The following is a 25,063-nucleotide window of genomic DNA, read 5'->3' on the forward strand; positions in this document are numbered from 1 at the left end:
TGGTTACATCTCTTACGAGAACATATGAACAGATGATGTTACAACTACAGAGAATATGCATTTTTATTTCTAAGGTCTTTATGCTTGAGTTCTTTGACCTATCACTACTGACAGCAAGACGTTTAAGCGGGTATTAACACCTTTCTGTAAATATTTCTACAGAATAATTTCTGTATGTGTACTCTTGTGTAGAACCCAAACGTGGTTTCTTAACGACCATCATCCACCTTCACACCATATTGTACAGTACCTGCTCTCTGATTACTTTACGTGATTCTAGAGGCAAACACATATGTCATAGCATTCAATAGACAAAGGCATTTACAGCTATTAAGTTGAAATACAGTCATTCAAACGGTTCATCTACAATTAGACTCAATGAGCATGGCATATTCTCACTGCCACTTGATCCAGAATGGAGATGGACAAGAAATGCATGTTTGTTCCCACGGCTGGTTATTTTTTGTAGGTCTTTTTAAATAAGGAAGAATGCCACCGAGGAGAAGTTAATTTTAGTCCAACATCTACAATATTAACAGGTGTAATACAGGTGTATTTAGCATGCTGTAAGGAACAAGAGTTGTTTTTGCTCACTGGGAAGCTTATAGAGTTCTACTGCATGTCTGCACCAATGTTCCCTAAATTTTTTTGGTGCGCTGCGCAAATCAAATTTTAGATCTTGTGAGCGGAAACTTGAATGTTGTGAGAATTTTGTCCAACTTCCGGCGTGTGTTTACAGTTTTAGACAGTAACCAATAGGCTATTGTGGCTATTTGAGCATAATGTAGGCCTACCAACAAAACGAATGGAGCAAATCCCATAACATTCACATGGAAATAGATTTTGATTTCTATGAAATAGCCTACAGTAGCCTATATGTGGTGTTCAATGCAGGCCTACATTGCATGATACTTTTTAAAACGTTTTTACATTATGAAGGGCTTGACATTAATTCATTATTTTTTACTTATTCTCTAACACCATGGGTAAAATAGGTGACTGTAAATTGCATTGTATAGTGTTATATGATGCAAGAAACCACTTTACAAAATTCAATTAATTATTATTACCATACAGCGAATTAGATAATGTAGGCTACCCCTCTTCCTATTGGCTTATGTGCATATTCACGCCTGTCTCAAAATACAACACTGCCCCTTTAATTAAGACATAAGCTTTTTACCTGACTAGCTTTTCAAAGAAAGCTTGAAATGTAGCCTACACGTTTTGTGCTCTTGTATGAAGCAGTAACTCTCCATTGGTGACCTATACTTATCTATAACTGGGCTAATAACTCGCTATCTAGCAAAGAATATCAACAAATGTCCACACGCGCGGCTCTGATCTGAAAAGCCATTCACTCGCGGGTGATTGAAAGACCGCTCGTGGGCTACACCCGCCAATAGAATTCTACTCCGTTGCGCTCTGGCTCTGCCTACAACCAAATAACAGACTAAATCTTGCAAAGTTGGATTTGTTTTGGTTTGTTGCATTAAAAAGGGTTTGATATAATGTTGATTCGAGCACAGAAAATGTTGCTCTATATAATGTGAACTCAGTGAAGTGAACTCTTGAATCTCTGAGCCACCTGGCTTTTTTTCTGCGTGGCAGTCCTGGAGGAGGTGCACGGCTGCGCATGCGCTCAGTTTAGAGGGAACATTGGTCTGCATGCATTTACAATACCGCTTTTGAAACAGAATACAGATAACATAGTGTTCCAGCAGTGCTGATTATTTAACTTTAACTATTGGCAATAACAATTCCTGCAGTGGTTCTAAAGTGAAGGCTAACAGTGTGGTATCCTCAGTAGTAAATAGTGTGGCGAAGGCGAAGCAGTAACATGTGGGTACATAGTAAATACTTTACATAATATTATGTCCATATTTTGATGTATTTCACAGTCTTTTTCAAATTAGTTTGGAGCCACAGTAGTACCTTTTCAAAAACACACAAGTCTTCCAGCTGGGTTTTCACTCAATGATTTGCATATTGTTTTTCAATAATGGTTGTTCCTTCATTTTGATGATGGTGCTGTATGTCTTGAAATCCACAGACAATTGTATTTTTTCTATGTTGTCATGTCTACACTAATCTTCTAACAAGCAATGGTTTATATACAAATACAAAAAGTACAAAAATGTGCATTTTGTATGAGATTAGGCTACTCCCCGTAACTCCTCTCTAAATATAGGATAGTGTTATTCTATCCAATGAAGTCCTGTCTTAATGCATACATCCAACTTGTATGAATGACATGTGGGATCAGATGATTTGAAATGACAAGTGTTCTTTTTTGAAGACATGTTTCTGATGCAGTGAGGAAAAAGAAGGTTCAATACCCGAGGTAAAAGGATTGATATACACAAGTATTTGTGTTAGTTTCAATCAGGAACACAGTAGGATTTTTCTCATCTCAATTGTACAGAATTACATACGGTACTACGTAGTAGGTACTAGGCTTCAGATTTTTCACATGACTTCTCATTGATTGTTGTTGCTTGGCTCTGTGCGTCTTGCAGGCAGCAGGCCATGGGGCTGGGTATGTAGTTGAATGGGGTGACCCGAACTGCCTTGCTGGGGGAGCTCTGACGGAAATGGCCGACACCGCCTGTGTGAGTTTCCACAGAGTGAGCGTTTCCAGAGGATGCTGTGCTGTAACTCTTTAGGGATCCATCAGAGTCTCCATCTTGGCCGGAGCCAATGCTGATCTTTCTAAGGAGGGCTAGTCTCGCTGCCTCCTCTGAGATGATTGGAGCTGTCTCAACAGTTGGAGAGGTGCTTGAGTTGGTCTTGTTGGACGAGAAATCCTCTGTTTGGACTGTAGCGTCGCTCGTCTTTCTTGACTTAAGTAAAATGGTCGGCAGTTTCCTTGGCAGTGCTGGTGGTTTTGGTTTTGGCCCTTCAGGAACAGGCAACAGAGGCAATGCAGTAGATGGCAGAGTGCTCTTCAAGATTTGAGGCACATCCTCATCCCGAATCCTCCTCCAGGTGACTCTGTCATTGAGGTGTGATCCAGTTCTCTGCTGCTTCTTCTTTGTATCGTCCTCACTCTTGGCTCGCCCACTTGAGTCGGAGGACGAGGAGCGGAGGGAGGAGCGGCTGGTTACTCTGCTTAGTATGTTTATGCTGGGCGATGAGGAATGGCGCTTGATGTTGTCTCTTGCCTGCTGCTTGGTTGCAGAGATGTTTCTCGGAGGCACCCTGCAGGGACTCTCTGAGCTGGTTCTCCTGGCTGGACGCCTCGTTGAGAGGTCTCGGTCACTAGAGCAGGCTCTGGACAGAGTCACAGTCTGCCTTTGAAGCCCCTGCTCCTGCCTTGGCTCTTGCCTTTGCCCGGGGCCCTTTCCTTGCATTCTTCTTGGCCCCTGAGCAACTACCTTTAGCTCTTGGCATCGAGATGAGCATAGGAAGACTGCAGGAGCACCTGGAATTGCTTTTCTGGGCGATGCGTGCTGCGAGGTAGGCACAGAGCGTGAGGACGAAATGTCACGTCTCATCCTTGTCTTCGATTCCTTGATAAAGGTCAATTGCCTCAGGAACCCATTGCGGTCAGACTCGCTGCTGCTTGAATGGGTAGATGTCATGCTGACTAAGTCAAAACGATTGGCTGGAGGGATTATTTTTCCAGCCACCTGACTGTTTTGTCTGTTGATACTTGTGGCTTGGTTGGTTACCAATGGCGATAGAGTTCTGGACTGTCTTGCTGCATTCTGCATGAAGGGTATTCGGACGGGTGACTTCTGTGTTTTGTGTCCTGGAGATATTGGGCTCTGATTTGAAGGAACAGTGGAACGTCCCTTTCTTTCAGGTGGACTACTTGCTGGTGTGTTATCTTTTTGGGGAACAGATTTACTTGTTTGTGAGGGGGAGATTATTTTCTTCTGTGACTGTCTCGATGGAGTAGAGCTTTGAGATGATCCAGAGGATGAGCTCTTTGGTATCCTCGGAGGTGGGGTTGAGCTTCTTTTCGGCAAACACCACTGTGTGGAGTCCAGGGGTTGTCCCAAACGGTGGAGACTCTTTGACCTCTGTTGAGCAAGGTTTGGATTCTTTGGAGCATCTGTTTTGGAGGATTCTTTATTAGGAGGCGGCCTTTGCGAAAGATTTGTCTCTTTTTTAGGCGTGTATGTCACTGTTCTACCTCTGAAGACCACTGGCAGATTTGGAACTGGTTTACGTTGGTTAAAGTCCAGTGGTTTGTTTGCTTTTTTGTCTTTAAAGATCTTCTTTTCTTTAGGCGTAAAGCTAGATCCAGACATAAATGAGAGGACAGATTCAGTCTCTTCAGAGGAATGTTCTTGAGACTTTGATGCTTGTAACCTTGTGACAACAGAATTAGCTCCTTCTTGTATTACTCTCCATTCAACACTGTTGAGGTCTGAGTCTTTATCAGATGCTATATCGTCACTGTCAAAGTCTTGTTCATTGTTCCATCCACCGGACACTTTCTGCATGTCGTTTCTTTGTTTCTGCTTCTTCTCTGCTTTCTTTCTTGCAGAGAGCTTCTTCCTCTGCTTGGGCATTGCAGATGTTATGCATTTTTGCAGAAGATCATCCTCTGAATCCATACTGACTGAGCTTGGTGAGCTTTGTTCCTCATACTGATTGTGGATGTGCATTGGTCTTGTTTGTTGGACCTGGTTAGATATCTTGTTGTGTTTGTTTTTCACCCATACTTGCTGAGATTTTGATTGGTGTTCCTCAAATTCTGCATCACTCAAAGAGCTAAGAGATGAACTAAGAGAGTAACATGTGGGTGTTTCCTCCATGATTAGTTTGTGTTTGATCCTATTAAAGCCTTTGGGTCTTGTCTGGGAATTGTCAATCCGACCAATATTAGTCATACTTCGGGAGAGAGTGTTTCTGCTGGACTCTCTCATCTGTTTTCTCCCTGTCCTTTTCATCACTCCCTCCTCTTTGTCTGTCTGGTCATCATTCAAGCAGTAAATGGCTTCCCCTGTAGATGTTGGATGGGGCATGGACTGAAAAGCCTTATTTCTCTCTATTGCTCTCTGATTTTGGTTCCCTTCTGTGTTTGGCTTTATGATAGGTAGATCCAGTTTCCTTGTCAGGACCTGTCCCTGCTTTTGTCTTTGTTGATTGGGTGATTGATCACGGTTTCTCTGATTAGCCACTCTATCAGCAACTTCTTTGCTCTGCATCAGTACTCTTTGAGTGGGAATGACATGTTTGATTGACCTGCTCATTTGATTGACAAGTATGTCAGGCTGACTGGTCATTTTAGTGGACTTGTGGAAGTGCGAGAAAACCCGAAGGTCTTCAATTCTCTTTGCCTCTTGATCCAACAATTCCTGTTTGTTCATACTTCTAACCCTCCAATCTTTTGCCCCCTTGTCCCTCACTGGGTACTGAAGTGTTTCGTCACTTAACGATGTCGTGCTGGAAAAGTTGACAGGGGTGCCCTCAGCAGAATCAGTGTATGATGAATCATCAAGATATAAGTCCTTTTGTTGCATCACAATCCTTCTCCCTGAGCACATTTGATTGGCATTGTTAGGAACCATCATATAAACAGGTATAGGTTTTCTGGTTTGGGAGTTTAGAACATGGGTGGGTAAGGTGGAGATCAAGGAGGGCATTACTTTCCTGAACTTGGAGGGCATTGCTGAATTGATGCATTCTTTGAGAATTTCTATATCATCATCTGAATTGCCCTCACTATATCTCTCCCCTTGGTCCATAAAAGAAGGATGCTCATTGTCACCTCTATCTCCATGAGCCCTTGGGAATGATGGATTGTTGTCCTTTTGCTGGAGTAAGGGAGTCAATTTCAGTTCCACATCCTTCTGAATGTAGTGCTCATGAAGAGGTAGAGCACTCAAGCTGGAGGCACATGAAAAGTTCTCTGTGGGTTTTTCTACTGTAAAGTAGATCATGGTGTCCAAATCTGGAGGTAAGTTGATCCTTTCCTTAAAGTCTGCAATTTCCATGAACTTGCGCAAGCTGCTTTCCCACTGCCCTGCTGTCCCGGCATTTTGGGTTTCTGGTCCATTTGATTCAGCAAAGCATGGGGTTTTGCTTCGACTGGGGGGCATGGTTTGCCCTGGACTGTCAGGAAGATCACTTGGACTTATGGTTCCACTGATCATTCCGCTGCATGGATCACTAAGTATGGAGCTGGCAATTGAATGAGACTCAAAGCTACCCAGTGAGCTGACCGAGCTACAACGGCTCATCACAAGTGGGGTCTCATGGATGTAGTTCTCTGATGAACTTGAAGGTGATCTGTCCTCAAGTATGCCTGGTGATACACCCCTGAGGAACACCTTTTCACGTTTGGTGGGGCAGGGAATTTCAATAGGATCAGACCCAATGCTCAGACAGGTTTTTGAATCAGTGACTAGCAGTTGGCTATCACTTAAATCCTCCAGGGTCTCATTCTCCTCCTCCCTATTGACCAGATCCCCATCTTCCATTTCAATGATCTCAAGTGATGAGTCACTCTCCAACTCATTTTCACTTTGACTCTGTCCGTCAAGAGCTCCATCACCAGAGGAGAGGGAGGACAGGGAACTGCAACGGGAGAAACAGATTGGGGTGTTCTCCACCGAATACTTCTGCAGTGTCTCCATTGGGCCAATGGTTGGACTTCTAGCAGAGCTCATTGGAGAAAACTTGCCTAAACTCCCTCCAGTCATCACAGTTGGGACCCAGGCTTGTCTCCTCATTGCTTGAGCTGCCTGCACATTGATGGCACTTTTTGCAACACCAAACTTGGAGACACTTTGAATTAGAGGGACATGTTGGTAGGAAGGGGACAGCTTTATGGAAGTCATGCTGACATCAGAAGACATTTTAGTTGATGCACTAGCTGGTGTTTGCGGGGGCAGCTCTTGGCTCTTCTCTGTTTCTGTGCTATTTAGTTCAAGCAATTGGACCTCTTTGTTGTCCACAGAATCTCTCTCTGGCACATCGATCGGACTTGTCGCATTGAGAACATGAGCTCTGATGTTAAGATATTCTTGATGCGCCACCTTAAGATCAAGCTTGTTAGGTCGTCTTTGCGCTATTGCTGATCTCGCTGAGGGCCTAATCTGGTCCTTGCTACCACAATAGCCATCACTGGTACTGCCACTGTTGAGACTGTCAGTGGACAAACTTGCATGGGTGGTTTTGAGACGTAAGAGAGCATAGGCTCTGTTTAGACGTTCTCTGTGTGCAAAGTTGCTGGTATCAGAGAGGCGGCAGGGGGAGCATGACTTGGCCCGGGCCTCATGGAGTTCATCTGATCCATAAGGCCAGTCTGCAAAATGGTCCTCTGAGCTAAGGCTGAAGCTGTCCTCCGAAGATGTATGCATGGTAATGTCCTCCACAAGCTTATCAATCTTGGCCACAGTGTTGGTGATCTTTTTTGCTAATTTTCCTGCTGCAACAGACACCTCGTCTTCTGGAGGCGCTGGCCTCTTATCCACTGTCTGTGGTGGCTCCACGTCTCTCTCCGGTTCACTGTCCTTCTTGCGAGGCTGGTTTTGAAGAAAGTTGGAATTCGTCAGGAACATGGAGAGCATGGAGAAACTCCCTGTATCCAGACTACTGGAGACATTAGGGGCCTCATCATCGTCAAAGCAGCCTGAGTCAGATGCATAATCCTTTGCCAGGCTCTCGATATGCCGCAGCGGCTTGTTAATGCTTGGATGCTTGGGGCTGCTTTGTTTTTCAATGGAATCAAATGTTTCAGCAAGGTGCTTTGCATCTAGCTCAGCCTCCAGTGCTTTCTGCTTCCTCATGTAGAGCGAGGGCATGCAGGAACCAGGGGATATGACCGCAGCATCCTTATACTTGAGGGGCCGATTCGTGAGCAGGTTCCGTAAAGCTGCGGCACTTCCCATGGCTATCATTTTGTGCTTGGAGTGGATGAGGTTGCGCAGCATGCTGACTGCTCCCAGGTCCCACAGCAGCTCCTGGTCCTTGGGACTGCGGGCAGAGAGGTTCCAGAGGGTCCCACAAGCGTTGCTCACAATCGTCAGGCTGTGAGAGCGCAGGTGCTGAAGCAGTGTTTGGAGACAGTTGTGGTCCCTGAGGATTTGCCTGAATTGAAAGAGAAAAAATACTTATTCAAACATGTTAGAATGAATTTTGTGGATATTTACAGTTGAAGTCGGAAGTTTACATACACTCAGGTTGGAGTCATTAAAACTCGTTTTTCAACCACTCCACAAATTTCTTGTTAACAAACTATAGTTTTGGCAAGTCGGTTAGGACATCTACTTTGTGCATGACACAAGTAATTTTTCCAACAATTGTTTACAGACAGATTATTTCACTTATAATTCACTGTATCACAATTCCAGTGGGTCAGAAGTTTACATACACTAAGTAGAATGTGCCTTTAAACAGCTTGGAAAATTCCCGAAAAAGATGTCATGGCTTTAGAAGCTTCTGATAGGTTAATTGACATCATTTGAGTCAATTGGAGGTGTACTTGTGGATGTATTTCAAGGCCTACCTTCAAACTCAGTGCCTCTTTGCTTGACATCATGGGAAAATCAAAAGAAATCAGCCAAGACCTCAGAAAAAAAATTGGAGACCTCCACAAGTCTGGTTCATCCTTGGGAGAAATTTCCAAACGCCTGAAGGTACCACGTTCATCTGTACAAACAACAGTACGCAAGTATAAACACCATGGGACCATGCAGCCGTCATACCGCTCAGGAAGGAGACGTGTTCTGTGTCCTAGAGATGAACGTACTTTGGTGCGAAAAGTGCAAATCAATCCCAGAAAAACAGCAAAGGACCTTGTGAAGATGCTGGAGGAAACGGGTACAAAAGTATCTACATCCACAGTAAAACGAGTCCTATATCGACGTAACCTGAAAAGCCGCTCAGCAAGGCAGAAGCCTCTGATCCAAAACCGCCATAAAAAAGCCAGACTACGGTTTGCAACTGCACGTGGGGACAAAGATCGTACCTTTTGGAGAAATGCCCTCTGGTCTGATGAAACAAAAATAGAACTGTTTGGCCATAATGACCATCGTTATGTTTGGAGGAAAAAGGGGGAAGCTTGCAAGCCGAAGAACACCATCCCAACCGTGAAGCACGGGGGTGGCAGCATCATGTTGTGGGGGTGCTTTGCTGCAGGAGGAACTGATGCACTTCACAAAATAGATGGCATCATGAAGCAGGAAAGTTATGTGGGTATATTGAAGCAACATCTCAAGACATCAGTCAAGAAGTTAAAGCTTGGTCGCAAATGGGTCTTCCAAATGGACAATGACCCCAAGCATACTTCCAAAGTTATGGCTTAAGGACAACAAAGTCAAGGTATTGGAGTGGCCATCACAAAGCCCTGACCTCAATCCCATAGAAAAGTTGTGGGCAGAACTGAAAAAGCGTGTGCAAGCAAGGGAGGCCTACAAACCTGACTCAGTTACACCAGCTCTGTCAGGAGGAATGGGCCAAAATTCACCCAACTTATTGTGGGAAGCTCTTGGAAGGCTACCCGAAACGTTTGACCCAAGATTACATTTTTTTAAAGGCAATGCTACCAAATACTAATTGAGTATATGTGAACTTCTGACCCACTGGGAATGTGATGAAAGATATAAAAGCTAAAATAAATAATTCTCTCTACTATTATTCTGACATTTCACATTCTTAAAATAAAGTGGTGATCCTAACTGACCTAAGACATGGAATTTTTACTAGGATTAAATGTCAGGAATTGTGAAAAACTGAGTTGAAATTTATTTGGCTAAGGTGTATGTAAACTTCCGACTTCAACTGTATGGCAATAATTATTGAACTGTTGCACTGATATACAGTAGGATTCAATTCAAGTAAATACCTGTAATCATCCCGTGTGGCCACAAGACTGGAAACATTGCGCAGGATGCCACCTCCACTCTCGATGATTGCCAGTGAGTTGGTCTGACATCTGTAGGTGAGGGTGCTGACCAAGAAGCCCAGAGCCCCATCTACTGAGCAAATGGCCACCTTGTTCTCAGGACTGTGTGCTGACAGGTTCCACAGAGCGCTGAGGAGGCTCTTCAACGTGGATTCCTAAAATGGGATTTTACATTTACATTGCATTAGAGATTAGAATTGTGCAGATATTTTGCCATTGTTTCCTTTGGTTATTGCTTTAGTTACAATTGCCACCATGCATCGATTACATCATCTCGGTGTGATCTTACTTTTGTGGCTTGAAGAGCACAGGTTATCAATCCTGTTACACTCCCTATGTCTCTAAGGACCCTCTTGCTGTTGATGTCTGCACGCCATGACAGATTTCTCAGAATACTAGACACTACCTGTGATGGGAAAAATAGATATCTCTTTAGCCATGTGGTACTGGAAACATTGACTTAAACCACTGAAACTGAAAAGAGTAATGTCTCGTGGTTCTGAAAGGTTGACAAAAAATACAACACTCTCAAGTAGTTAGGATAGTAGTAACCATGTTGTACCTGATGTAGTTCCTCACTATCAGATGCAAGTTGGGCAACAATGGCCTGCAGGCAGCTTTTCTTTGTGCAGAGAGTGGCCTGTGTAAAAGAGAGGTCAGACAGGGGTCATTTATCTTGAATAAAAAAATATTCTTACAATTGGGATAAATATGTATCCCTCTGTTTTTTCAATGCTTTTCTCATGATACATTACCTTGTTGACTACATCTCCGAAAGTGAGGTTTGTCAGCGCCATCCCTGCGTAGCGTCGAAGCGCCATATTGATGGGATCGTTCTTCATTCCGTACAGCTCCTGGTCCAAGTGCATTAGCTCTGCAACTACCTGCAACCCCCCTAAACAGAGACACACCAGCCATGCACATCACAAACTGAACAATCAGTTCATTCACATATAATATTTGTCAGTAAGGTTATGCTTTATCATCTTAGCTGGAAGTATATTTCCCATTGACATGTTGTTCACTAACCTAGTTCATTCATGGCTTGTCGGTACTCCTCCTCAAAGGAGAGCTTCATGACAGCACACATGGCCTGGCAGGTCTGGGGCTCCAATGTCTCAGGGATGTCTGAATACAACACAGACAAGTACAGCTGAAATTACTTCCATATTCACAGTATAATCCACAGTGTGCTATAGAGATGGCATTAATCGCCTAAAATAATCCTGCTTCCCTCCACTACTAACCTGTGGTTGTAGTACCTCCGGGGGAGGGCCTCCCCACGTGGCTCTCGATCCAGTCCCAGCCGCTGTCACAGTGCGAGCGGATCTGCTCCAGCACGTGCAGCACCCTCATCTCCCGCCGGGCTTGGCCCTCGTCTGGCTGGGAGTACACTATGTTGTGCAGGGCAGCGCTGGCTCTGGATCGGGCCTCCCGGCTGCACCCTGTACTTCCGTCAGCCTCTCCGGCGCCCCCTGGGCCGTCGTGAAGGATCTGAACCAGCAGGGGGACACAGCCTGACTTGCGCATGGCGATGCAGCTGTCTTGGGAGCTGGACATGGTCAGCAGAGTGCGGGACATCTCCTCCCTGTCCCGGTTGGCCAACATGGAGAGCAGCCAGAACACCATCTCCACCTAATCCAGATAAAATACAAAATGGCCGCGGTGAGTACGTATTTAATTCACCTTTATTTTGACTTTTATATTTGAAATACTTGTATTTTACTACAATATTTTACAACAACGACTTGAGAAGAATGTTTGATATTATAACACTGACATGCATGACCAACGAATCGGAAAATGGTGGTTGGATAGTATCATATGCATGTAAGCTCTACTTTTGCTACACATGACAGGGCAATGGGACCATTATTGTCCACCTAAACAAATATTAATCTAGATAATGCAAAGCCAGTAATGCAAACTGCATTGTACATCTGAACCGACATTCATCATACTAAATATGTAACGATGCCCTTACTTTGCTTCCATCTCCTTGTGCATCAATCGCAGAAGAAGACAATGCATTTTCTGTTTCACAGCTTGAGATCTGCAAATACAGAAAGGGATAGGAAATGGCATGGTTTTAAGATGCTTCATGTCAATGAGGGTCAAGTAACGTGGATTATTTCTTGTTTTGCAGCATGAAAGTCAATAGAAGGCTGTTTGCTTTGAACTTTCAAAACAGTTGTCACGATCAAGACGGTCCCCAAGTGCCCTCGAGAAAATGTATTCGGTTATTAATTGCAGACTAAATCTCTAAATTACGAAGAGATGTATGGATCAATCCTAAAGGTTATGGAAATTAGAACAAAATCTTTGTATATATATTATTCTATAATTTCCATTTGTATATGTTTCTTTGGTCTAAGAGACTTCATTTTGAAATAATGCCATTTGAATGGAAAGATTGATACATTATTTATTCACAGTATGTTAGCTAGTATCTCATGAATTATTGTACAAATATAATTATACCTGATAGGTAGGCCTAAATAAATAAGAAATGTATGCAGCTGCTGGCATTGGTAGATCATTGGAATTTCATACAAGTTAAAAAACAAATGTTCAACATTTTCTGTTCAATCCTAAGTATTTAGTAGTCGGCATCAAAACCCCCTAAAGTGAACACCAGAATGAGATGTTATTGTCAATAGACCACTAACAGCTACAGTGCCTTCAGAAAGTATTCACACCCCTTGACTTATTCCACATTTTGTTGTGTTACAACCTGAATTTAAAATGGATTAAATTCTCACCCATCTACCCCATAATGAAACATTTATTTAAAATGTAAAAATAAAAATGTCTTATTTACATCACAATTCACACACTGAGTTAATACTTTGTAGAAGTACATTTGGCAGGGATTACAGCTGTAATTAATTCTGGGTAAGTCGCTAAATTTCTTCAAACTCTGTCAAATTGGTTGTTGATCATTGCTAGACAACCATTTTCAGGTCTTGCCATAGATTTTCAAGTAGATTTAGGTCAAAACTGTAACTCGGCCACTCAGGAACAGTCACTGTCTTCTGGGTAAGACACTCCAGTGTAGATTTGGCCTTGTGTTTTTGGTTATTGTCCTACTGAAAGGTGAATTAATCTCCCAGTGTCTGGTGGAAAGCAGACTGCACCAGGTTTTCTTTTTAAAGTCTGTGAAATGCTGCTTTAATGCCTTGTTACAAACAGAATGTATGTTGTGGAATATTTTTTATTCTGTACAGGCGTCATTCTTGTCAATTAGGTTTTTATTGTGGAGTAATTTTTTTTCTTCACCTTTATTTAACCAGGTAGGCAAGTTGAGAACAAGTTCTCATTTACAATTGCGACCTGGCCAAGATAAAGCAAAGCAGTTCGACACATACAACAACACAGAGTTACACATGGAGTAAAACAAACATACAGTCAATAATACAGTAGAAAAATAAGTCTATATACAATGTGAGCAAATGAGGTGAGATAAGGGAGGTAAAGGCAAAAAAAATAAAACTACAATATTAAACTCTATAACTGTTTTAAAATCCCCGATCTGTGTCCTTCCTCTCCGGTAACTGAGTTAGGAAGGACGCCTGTATCTTTGTAGTGACGGGAAGTATTGATACACCATCCAAAGTGTAGTTAATAACTTTACCTTGCTCAAATGGATATTCAATGTCTGCTTTTTCTAGGTGCCCTTCTTTGCGACCATTGGAAAACCTGGCCTTTGTGGTTGAATCTGTGTTTAAAATTCACTGCTCGACTAATGAACCTTACAGAGAATTGTATGCGTGGGGTGACAAAGATGAAGTAATGATTTAAAAAATCATGTCAAACACTTATTGCACACAGTCCATGCAACTTATTGGGACTTGTTAAGCATATTTTTACTCCTGAACTTAAGGCTTGCCATAATTAAGGGGTTAAATACTTATTGACTCAATTTCAGCTTTTAATTTTTAATTTGTAAAAATGTCCAAAAATTGTGTGTAGGCCAGTGACAAAAAATATCAATGTAATCAATTTTATATTCAGGCTGTAAAACAACAAAATGTGGACAAAGGGGTGTGAATACTTTCTGACGGCACTGTATAAATACATTTAATTTCAGCTAATTTAATTTCAACTCTATAATATCTGGGCCCTGCAGACAGACATACTCTTCATCAGGTACCAGCTGCACACTCCAAGCATACAGACACACTCCATTTACATTCGACATACCAATTGGCTACATCACAAATCATCAGAGAATATCTATCCACTCTTTTATCCTCCCAACCCATCACCATGGTAACCCATGGTGCTGCAGGGTGTGTGTGTGTGTGTGAGCCTGATCACACCAAAGACTCACTCTCATACAAAGGGGGAGGGCTATAGACATATGCTTGTCTGAATAGCTCCATGTTGGAAGCAATAAAGTGTTTTCTCGCCAATAACAAGACAACCATGCTAAATGTGTCTGTTTTGATGGATTGAATCTGCAGTAGCTTTTACCCCATTAATTGTCGCAGTTCAAATACATAATCAATAGCTTACAATGTATTGACCAGGAACCTACTGTGTGCTACAAGATGGATGACAATAGCCCTGAAAAACATGGAACAATGTGTCTATTGTATAAAAAAAAACTAGGCAAGTCAGTTACAATGAAGGCCTAACAAAAGGCAAAAGGCCTCTTGCGAGGACGAGGGCTGGGATTAAAATAAAAATATAGGACAAAACACACATCACGACAAGAGAGACAACACAACACTACATAAAGAGAGACCTAAGACGACAACATAGCATGGCGACAACACAACATGACAACAACATGGTAGCAACACAACATGGCAGCAGCACAACATGGTAGCAGCACAAAACTTGGTACCAACATTATTGGGCACAGACAACAGCACAAAGGGCAAGGTGGAGACAATACATCACAAGAAGCAGCCATAACTGTCAGTAAGAGTGTCCATGATTGAGTCTTTGAATGAAGAGATTAAGAAAAAACTGTCCAGTTTGAGTGTTTTTTTTCAGCTCGTTCCAGTCGCTAGCTGCAGCGAACTGAAAAGAGGAGTGACTCAGGGATGTGTGTGCTTTGGGGACCTTTAACGGAATGTGACTATCAGAATGAGTGTTGTATGTGGAGGATGAGGGCTGCAGTAGGTATCTCAGATGGAGGGAGTGAGGCCGAAGAGAGTTTTATAAATAAGCATCAACCAGTGGGTCTTCCGATGGGTATACAGAAATGACCGTTTACAGAGGAGTATAGAGTGCAGTGATGTGTCCTATAAGGAGCATTGGTGGCACATCTGATGGCCGCTCGAGAGCACCATTACCTGCCGATCTATGAATTACATCGCCGTAATCTAGCATGGGTAGGATGGTCATCTGAATCAGGGTAAATTTGAAAGAGGAGCAATTACGATAGAGGAAACCAACTCTAGATTTTACCTTAGCCTGCAGCTTTGATATGTGCTGAGAGAAGAACAGTATACTGTCTAGCCATACTCCTAAGTACTCTAAACCCTCAGAGGTAGTAATCACACCGGTGGGGAGAGGGGCATTCTTCTTACCAAACCACATGACCTTTGTTTTGGAGGTATTCAGAACAAGGTTAAGGGCAGAGAAAGCTTGTTGGACATTAAGAAATCTTTGTTGTAGCCCCTTTTATTTCTCATTCTCCCTGCATCCTGGTACTATAGAGCTCGTTGCTATTCTCCTATAGAGCACCCACAGACAGAAACACAGACACATAGACAGGCCAGTCTGGGACCCATGTAAAGTTGTTTTAGGCAACCGAAACACACCTCCCTTCTTTGCCAAGTTTGCAGTCCCTAAGCAACTCTATACTTTTTGGGAGGAACGACCAATTGGAACCGAGCTAAAGAGGGGTAAAGCCTGCGTTCTGCATAGCAGCACGGCAGCACTGGAGAGCACAGCCAGGGAGCGACACAAGGTGAGGGGGATAGATAGAGAGAGAGAGAGATGTGGCTGGGTCTGCTGCGCAGTGCAGCAGCTAAGCTCAGTCAGCTCAAGGTTAATATAAAAGTGGATTTACAGTATATTACAGGATACAGCATTCCACACTCTACAGGATTAGATTAGATCCTACTGTATAATAGGTATTCTGTATACAGTCACAGTGAGCTGTCCTTATTAGAATCATATGTTCAAGCATCAACCCCTCATAAAAACCATTATAGGATGGAATAAACATCATTGGCATATACAGTAAATACTAATAAAATATTATACTTATGTAAAACAGGTGATTCTGTATTAGAATTTTAGTTTGAACTGATAACAGAATAGTACTAAGGCCCAATCAAACTGTCACTTCATAAAATGTACAATATATTGTTTGGGTTTAACCAACTGATCTTTTTTTGTTTATCCTTGTTTTTCTAGGGCAAAGGTTCGCCCAGGTTGAATCTGATAAATTATGAAATTGCCTCAATCGAATTGTCTACAATGATTTATTTAAACTAGTTCATAATTCATTAACCCAAAGTGGAACCCCCTCAAGTAAAATTACAAATAACTGATTATGTGAATCAATATATGAAGATAACTCATTTAAAACCTGAAAATGTCCAAACTTGGTGTAACCAGTTAATTACCGTTTTCAAATTCACAACTATCAAGTGTTGCTTTTCAACCAAAAACAGAATGATCTCATCGGTGTTTCTCATCAATATTAAATGAACTGGAGCAGCTTGTGGTTCTCCAGGCGTAGACACGGGGATCCAGGCCCACCCAATAAGATTGGGTAATATACATAAATCATTTTTATTTAATTTTTATTCTTTACCTGTCAGTGTTCTAAACGGGACATGATGTGTCTTTACTTGACTTGGGCAGGAGCTCACCGGAACTGAGTACCGGCACCTCCTATAGAATATTATCTCAAAAGAACTGAGGAGTTCCTGCACCTAAATATAAACGGTACCGGTACCCAACTCAAGCACTGGCCTAAACATGCATTCACCGTCAGATAGAAGAGTGCTGTACATACAATTCATTTGATTTAGGCTTAGGTAATGAATTTGAATATGTAAAGCGTATCAATTTCAAAATAATGGGCGGGTTCTGGCACGTGCCACTTTGCACAGATAGATACCAAGTGCAGTAAATAGTAGCAATCGCTGTGTAGGCTATGCTACACTTTGTAGGCTACTCACCGTTAGCTAGCTCAGACTTATAGCCAACTTGTAAAGTAAACAAGTAAAATGGCCAAACGACGCTCACTATGAGATTTTTTTCAAGAGGCCGTGTATAGACGAGAATGTTGGAGCATTTGCCAAGTTATTTGATATCAGTGATTTCGCCATGAAGGGCCTCCACCCTCTAGATCAATCACTGATTGCATTGATCTAATGGAGGGCCTTAAAGACAGTTCCGGTACATTCAGAGACAATGATCAGCACTACAACACTGTTTTTATTCAACACATATCAGAAATCATGAAAGCTCCCTCTGCTGAAACATGACCATCAGTCCAGTGAAATAAAAAAACATATAGAAAAAATCAACAAGTTATTTCAACTTATGCTCCGATGTGCCTCACAAGTAATAGGCTATAACAACTGACCTATTACCAGTGTTATCATATAGCCTAGCTATAACAACTGACCTTTTACCAGTGTTATCATACAGCCTAGCTATAACAACTGACCTATTACCAGTGTTATCATACAGCCTAGCTACAACAACTGACCTATTACCAGTGTTATCATATAGCCTAGCTATAACAACTGACCTATTACCAGTGTTATCATACAGCCTAGCTATAACAACTGACCTATTACCAGTGTTATCATACAGCCTAGCTACAACAACTGTCCTATTACCAGTGTTATCATATAGCCTAGCTATAACAACTGACCTATTACCAGTGTTATCATATAGCCTAGCTATAACAACTGACCTATTACCAGTGTTATCATATAGCCTAGCTATAACAACGGACCTTTTACCAGTGTTATCATATAGCCTAGCTACAACAACTGTCCTATTACCAGTGTTATCATATAGCCTAGCTATAACAACTGACCTATTACCAGTGTTATCATATAGCCTAGCTACAACAACTGTCCTATTACCAGTGTTATCATATAGCCTAGCTACAACAACTGACCTATTACCAGTGTTATCATATAGCCTAGCTACAACAACTGTCCTATTACCAGTGTTATCATTTAGCCTAGCTACAACAACTGACCTATTACCAGTGTTATCATATAGTCTAGCTATAACAACTGACCTATTACCAGTGTTATCATATAGCCTAGCTACAACAACTGTCCTATTACCAGTGTTATCATATAGCCTAGCTATAACAACTGACCTATTACCAGTGTTATCATATAGCCTAGCTATAACAACTGACCTATTACCAGTGTTATCATATAGCCTAGCTATAACAACTGACCTATTACCAGTGTTATCATATAGCCTAGCTACAACAACTGTCCTATTACCAGTGTTATCATATAGCCTAGCTATAACAACTGACCTATTACCAGTGTTATCATATAGCCTAGCTATAACAACTGACCTATTACCAGTGTTATCATATAGCCTAGCTATAACAACTGACCTATTACCAGTGTTATCATATAGCCTAGCTATAACAACTGACCTTTTACCAGTGTTATCATATAGCCTAGCTACAACAACTGTCCTATTACCAGTGTTATCATATAGCCTAGCTATAACAACGGACCTTTAACCAGTGTTATCATATAGCCTAGCTATAACAACTGACCTATTACCAGTGTTATCATATAGCCTAGCTACAACAACTGACCTATTACCAGTGTTATCATATAGCCTAGCTATAACAACTGACCTATTACAAGTGTTATCATACAGCCTAGCTACAACAACTGACCTATTACCAGTGTTATCATATAGTCTAGCTTGAGAATTGAGTTTTGAAATATAAGGGACTCTACATCTCTTATTATACTGTATATGAAAATAGGCAAATGTATGAAACAATATTTATTTCCAGTCAACATTTATAAAAATAAAAAAATGGGGGGGGGATAAAACTGCTCTGTAGTTAGGCCCTATTGGCTATTGATCATTTCATTGATATCAAACAATACATTGTCGGCACACTCCATCTTCTTCACCCAGCAGAGAATTGCACTCTGCTTGCATTTTGACTCATAAAGTGACCTCGGTTAAGAAAAGGTTGGTGATCGCTGTTTTAGTCTACATAGGCTATGGCCTAGTATTATGTGTATGAGCATACTGCTAGGCTATAATTTAAGTTTCCTTTGATGATGTCTGATGCAAACCGGATCTACTTTGATTGGCCTCCGTGCCAGTGAATAACACTAAACAGGCCTCGTTGGACACCCTCTTCGGGCCAATGACGTGTCTTTTGAAAATCAACATTCTAACAGTCTTCTCTTTCTGTTACTATATAAACATCAAAACATCTTACCTGCTTGCGACTGTAGGGGAAGTTGCAAAAGACCCTTTCTGGCACTCCGTTTCATTTCCCTGCCTCTGTGTCAATTCCAAGCTGCACTGTTCATTCAATTCTTCATATACATTTTAACAATTGATAATATTCTTACCCATCAGACTATTGTCAATTTAATCTGGCCTTTAGGCTAACTCTATTGTTACGTGTGAAATTAGTTTCGATATAGTTAGGTGTAGTTTCGACGGGTCATCATCAGCTTCACAGGTTTGATGGGCATGAAAAAAAAGACTTGCCCTCTATAAACTGCTAACACAAATTCTGTTTGTGATATTAAGATTTTAACAACGATAGTGTGTTAGATAGACTTATTTAGGAAAAGTCAAGCATGGGGGGACATACGTTTAAAAATGGCAAAGCAATTAAAAAAAGTACATTTGTTTTTAGTCAATATGACGCTCTCGGCTCTCCTAGTGTTAAATGCTTACATTTGTGGCTGCCTAGCCTAGCCTAGCCTAGCCTAGCCTAGCCTACTATCTCCTAGTATCTGAGCCAGTGAGAGGTTGCCAAGCCTATTGCAATCATTACTGTTACATAAGGGCATTATATTATAGTCTCATTGTCTATTAATTATATGTCTATGGTTATTTATATGTCTGCGTGTAGGTCTATGTGAGTCGCATGTTAAATGCAAGTCATGGATTTACGTTGGCCTACGAGACTATTTGATCTGTAATGCGAAATCACATGTTCTATGGTTTGTTGTGTGTGGTCGATTACAGTAGGGTATAAGGTCAGCTATACTTTTATGATCATTTAATGATGATTTGAGTGCCCAAATCTTGCCCAACCTACATTTTTTTCTGGCCCTGCCATCAACAGATTTCTGCCTGCGCCACTGCATAGCATTCAACATTTTAAATCCAATATGGTGGTCTGCCTGTGTACTCTCCCAAATCATCAATAAAGATGTTTCTAGAAGACACATCAAACATCACTCAGTCTCAGCATGTGTCGATGTTGAAGGCAGCGGTGTGGCACTGCGCCTGTTTGTGTACAGGCCCCCTAGTGATCGCATAGCCTCAAAGCACCTATAAAACATTCAGCGCAGTACTGACAAGACACAGGAGAGGAATTAGAGAGGGAAATATTAAACCAGCCACAGGACGAGGAAAACTAACAATATGATTTAAATTCACCGACAGATGCTGAGGCGAGGGACAATGTGAAATAAATCACATTGGAGGGAAACTAATCCTTGTCATCTTTCATGTTTTACAGTACAAAATCATTTTGTGAAAACAAGAACACAGGATTATCTACCTCGTCTCAATCTTTGTGTGTATTCATTGTTCATAATGGCCTTTGCAGTTGAAGTCTTATGTATATACTTCAGAAAACCAATTCGTCTGTGCTGCCTCTGTTGGACAGTCAACACAAGGCCCCTTTGTGTTACCTGTATCTCAAGTGTGTGTGTGTGTGTAGGTGTGTTGTTTATTTCACCTCACACAGGTTCTTCTCCTGGGAGCCTCTGGACTCCTGGGCCTCCTGTAGCTCTTTCTCTAGCTGTTCCAGACGAGCCACACGGATCTGCGAGGGGAGACAGAGAGAGGGATGAGCAAGTGAGAGAGCGAGAGTCTTTAGTCGCCACAGACATTTTGTGAGGTGACAAACATTGTGCAACACCCTCCATAACAGCACAGTTTTAATTTCTGCGGTTTTTACATGTCAACTGTGTGTGGATATGCAGGGCAAACTGGGCCATCTGTTGCATCCCAAACAAGTTTCAGGAAGAAGTACCACACTCAATAATGTAAGTGAATGCTTTGACAACAGCTGCCAAATGTCACTGTCTGTGTTGCCATTCCAGAGACAGACTTGGCAGAGTCCTTCTCCTTACCTGAGTCCGCTGGACCATTTCATCGCTGGTTCCGAAGCGTTCCTCCATGACAGAACGCAACTGCTGCGCCTCGAACTCCAGCTGCTGGCGAATGAGGTCCATCTGTATGGAGAACTATGACGATAAGGAAGAGGAGGTTAGTTCCCACGCAACACAAGAATCAATTTTGAAACAAAATGGTTGCTAGTTTCTCTGCTGAAGAGTTTGAATCTCATCTGCGCACCTGTTTAAACAATAATGAGTTGATTTCATGACAATGAGCACACCAACAAAACAATTTTTTTTGTATATCTATGTAAACCAGAGGTGTCAAACTCATTCTTCCCCAGGGGCCGCATTCGGTCTTCAACAAGGTCCAGAGCACCGCACTGAAAATTGGTTATATTTCCTCGCTGTCAAAATTGTCAAAAAGTAGTCCTCTATCCATCGGTTTTGGAATTCAAATGCTCCCTGACTGTTTAGCTTTCATTTCACTGATTATTAACGAGCTGGACACAGTCAAGAAACTGTATGAATGTAGGTCCATTATAATTTCTACACAGTTTCAATTTGGTTTTAGGCATTTTAAAGTATATTGAGTTTGCTCTCACTGTGTCGATGCGTGGCAGTTGGTTCAGCCGCTGAGACAGGCCCTGGAGCTGGCTGTAGTACCAGTGACGCTCCCTCTCCTCCTTGTCTATCTCACTCACCAGCATAGCCCTGGAACACACACAGCCACACAAACCTTTAACACACAGACTACCATCTGCAACATCACTGGGGATTCAAGGTGCCTCACTTTTTTTGGGTGGGGGGGGACTACAGATTTACTGTGAATGGTGATGTTTAAGGTAGTATTACAAGTAATGCATGCATCTGATTGAACAATGGCAAAGCGCTTACCTCTCTTTGTAGAGGTCTTCCAGATGCTGGGCCGTGATACGTCCGTCTCCCAGCATGGCTTTGGCCAGGGCTCCATCCATGAGGTGGGGGTGTCCAGGATGCACGGCCGTGCCCTCCCCTGACAGAGAGGAGCTCTGGCGGGATGAAGGCCGTAGGGGGCTCCTGGCTCTGGAGGAGGAGGGAGGCAAGCAGGCCAGACGATCGTCCATGTCACTCGACTGAGCTGCCAGACTGGCTAGACTGTCTGGGAGGACGCGCAGATTGTGCGGCTGGTACTTCAGCTCATAGTAGTTGGTCAGGTCCATGTGCAACTCTGAGAAAGAGAGAGAGATTAATTCTTTTTTTTTTATGAACCATTGAAATGGCCTATTATTGAATGAGCTATGTACAATATCAGTTTAATGCAAGACAGACATTAAAATGTGAGAAAATAGATGGAAAACTACATCAGATGTACCTTTGAGCTGATCCAGCACATCAGTCCTCCCTGAGGAGGCCAAAGTGCCAGCCTCCAGCTCCAGTTTATTCTGCAGGCCCTTCAATACCCCCTAGAGTGGAGAAAGCAATTCATAATTACTGTGTCAACTTGAAGTTGCTGTTGTGGCCACAGTAAAACCAAAAAAGAGTCACAACCTGTTGGGTCTCTGATGACCTAGAGGTGAAATAAACCAAGCAATGAAAACACTGTATATGCCTCCTATTCCTCTCCTTTTTATCCTCTCGTAAGATGTCATATCATAGTAGCTTGCCTGAAATCACAGCCTTTCTTCGAATGAATGTCCTCTCACTGGAAAAGATACATTTTCTTTTTTTTCAGATGGACGGTTTGGTCTGTTTGCCACCAGTATCCGGCAGTGTGAGCTCTCTCTACAGAGAATCTTGGTTTTCTGCTGATAGCTAAAGCCGACCTCAGGAATATAAAGGCTTTAGCTGGGGATTATCCAGCTGTGCTCAGCATCTGGGCACATGTGCCAGAGGAGTAATAGGACAAACCCACATGCATTGGGGTTAGCACCTACGATTACAGTTTCAGATTGAGAACTATCAAGATTATGATTGATGTTGCTGGCTGCAGCTATGGAACGGAGAAATCGTATTTCGGTACATTTTGTTGTTCATTTCGTAAGTTCTGATTTTAAATAATTCATTATGGAAGAAGGATGAGTGGGGCTTTTTTAATAACCAGATTATGTTACGTGTTTTGACCTTTCTGCTCATGCCTCTCAGAATCAGGTGCACAGTATTTTAGTGGTAGTCCACAGTACACAGAATTTAGGCTAAAGCCACTCTAAAGCACAATGGAAAGCCTGATTCCACCCCTCTTGGGATGGTCCCTAATTCTACCAGTAATCCAAACTCCCCTGACATTGAGAGTGTCTATTGGGTCAGAAGTAGCACGACAAAGCAATCAAATGGGTCTATGGTTTCTTCTCTCCATTTTCAAATGATGGCACATCGTTGGGAATACAAATCTCTGTTCAGAGCCAGTAGAGAACCAATAGGTCTATTCCACCCTGTGAATAAAATATGCCAAGGCAGAAGTCCTTACTATGTCTTCCATCAGCTTTCCTCTGTCTTTTGAAGAAGGAAATCATTTCCCAAATAACACAGTTTGATTTTAAGTAAAAGTGACAAGAGCTGGGTGATTATGCAGGATAGAGCTGATGTATTCCTGAGGTAACGCAAGGACTCTGCAACGTTCTGCAGGAGATGAAGTGGTACACACTGAGAGTCGGGGTGTGCCATTTCATCTTCATCTGATCCCGATCATATTCATCCACACAGATATCATATTATGATGAATGTCTATAAAGGCCAACCGTTTCGTCGATAGACAGACGAATACCAAACAGTAAACCATCCTTGCAATGACACATGGTGTGACAGAAACTTGAAGCGGATTCTTTCCTGGAATCCAGGGAGAGGATTGGTCACAGAGGGGGAAAAAAGACTATCCTGTCAGACACGCAGGGATTTCAAACAGCAAAAAAATCTATAATGAGAAAACATCTTATGGGCTGAATGGTCTAATGATTTCCTTCTTCTCCAGCAGCTTGTCTCAATCCCTGCTGGCATCATTACTGTAACAAAGACAACTGGATGGATCCGTGCAGAAAGGGGAATGATTCAAGTGTGGCCCAGTGCCTCATCTATCTAGCCTAGGGATGCTAGCCATGAAGCATTAGCGTCTCCAGTCACTCAGGAGAGAAACTGGGTCACTAGTGAAGGAGTTACATGAAGTCTACAGCATCCTCCAGGATCGGGGCTGAACCCTATCCATCTCAGGCAGATCTGAGTGGATTTTGAATTGGAATACGTCCTATCTGTATCTCAATCATGCTATTAGCCACGACTTGACAAAATAGAGGGAAGGATCCTACATCTTCATTTGAGCCTGTTTGCTACTGCAGGAGAATAATCCTGCGGCAACAGGAAATGTGAATTATGTGGATTATAATTCATGGACATTCTTGTAGTGGTTGATACATTTTTGGTAAGGGAGAACCGTCTGAAATTTCAATGTGGAAATTACAAACATCAGAAGCCTTTTTAAAACCTCAAATACACTACAGGTAAGCTCCTGCAACATGGTGATCAAAGTAAGATCCTACATCCAAAATGAAAACATTGTCTTTTAGAAACTAAAGCAACACTTTATCTTAGCAACACTTAATCATCTGTGTCTTAAACGTTTTAAAATCTTTGGTCTATATGCAACGAAACAACAAACTATAAGGTCAATGCAATGGTTGACCTTCCACCTTTGCGACATCAAATCAACACTCGAATCCTATCCTATTACTATTTCCCCGTTAGCCCTGGGGTCATCCCTTTGCCCGCTCTCACCTTCATGTCGGTGGTCTCGTTCTCGAGCTTAGACAGGTGGTTGGAGTTGTCCTCCAGCTCTCTACGCAGATGGGAGTTCTCCTGGCGGAGAGCTTCCACCTGGTAGACCAGCTGGTCATAGGAAGCTGTGGAGTTGGCCATCTTCAGGCAGTGTTGTGGT

At 42.3% G+C, this 25,063-nt stretch overlaps 1 protein-coding gene across 1 annotated transcript; it reads right to left on the minus strand.

Moving 5' to 3' along the window:
• Positions 1–3,849: 3,849 nt before the first annotated feature.
• On the minus strand, positions 3,850–25,044 carry apc2 (APC regulator of WNT signaling pathway 2). The gene is made up of 15 exons (XM_039003086.1): positions 24,904–25,044; positions 22,514–22,604; positions 22,057–22,369; positions 21,765–21,873; positions 21,175–21,288; positions 20,778–20,864; positions 11,113–11,500; positions 10,895–10,993; positions 10,621–10,760; positions 10,428–10,505; positions 10,155–10,271; positions 9,806–10,020; positions 5,334–8,049; positions 4,370–4,511; positions 3,850–4,028 (listed from the first exon to the last, which is right to left on the minus strand). Exons 1-15 carry the CDS (start codon positions 25,042–25,044, stop codon positions 3,850–3,852), a joined length of 4,929 nt encoding a protein of 1,642 aa, XP_038859014.1.
• Between the last annotated feature and the right edge of the window lie 19 nt (positions 25,045–25,063).

The sequence above is a fragment of the Salvelinus namaycush genome, chromosome 10 (genome assembly GCF_016432855.1).
Source record: "Salvelinus namaycush isolate Seneca chromosome 10, SaNama_1.0, whole genome shotgun sequence".
NCBI lineage: Eukaryota > Metazoa > Chordata > Actinopteri > Salmoniformes > Salmonidae > Salvelinus > Salvelinus namaycush.

Bases quoted from the DNA above. Each gene is read 5' to 3' on its own strand.
- apc2 (XM_039003086.1), bottom strand. From the start codon at position 25,044: ATGGCCAACTCCACAGCTTCCTATGACCAGCTGGTCTACCAGGTGGAA. The intron at 21,289-21,764 runs GTGAGAGCAAAC...TTATCGTCATAG, and splicing joins AACTGCCACGCATCGACACA to TTCTCCATACAGATGGACCT. The intron at 4,512-5,333 runs GTTAGAAGTATG...ATGCCCAAGCAG, and splicing joins AGGGGGCAAAAGATTGGAGG to AGGAAGAAGCTCTCTGCAAG.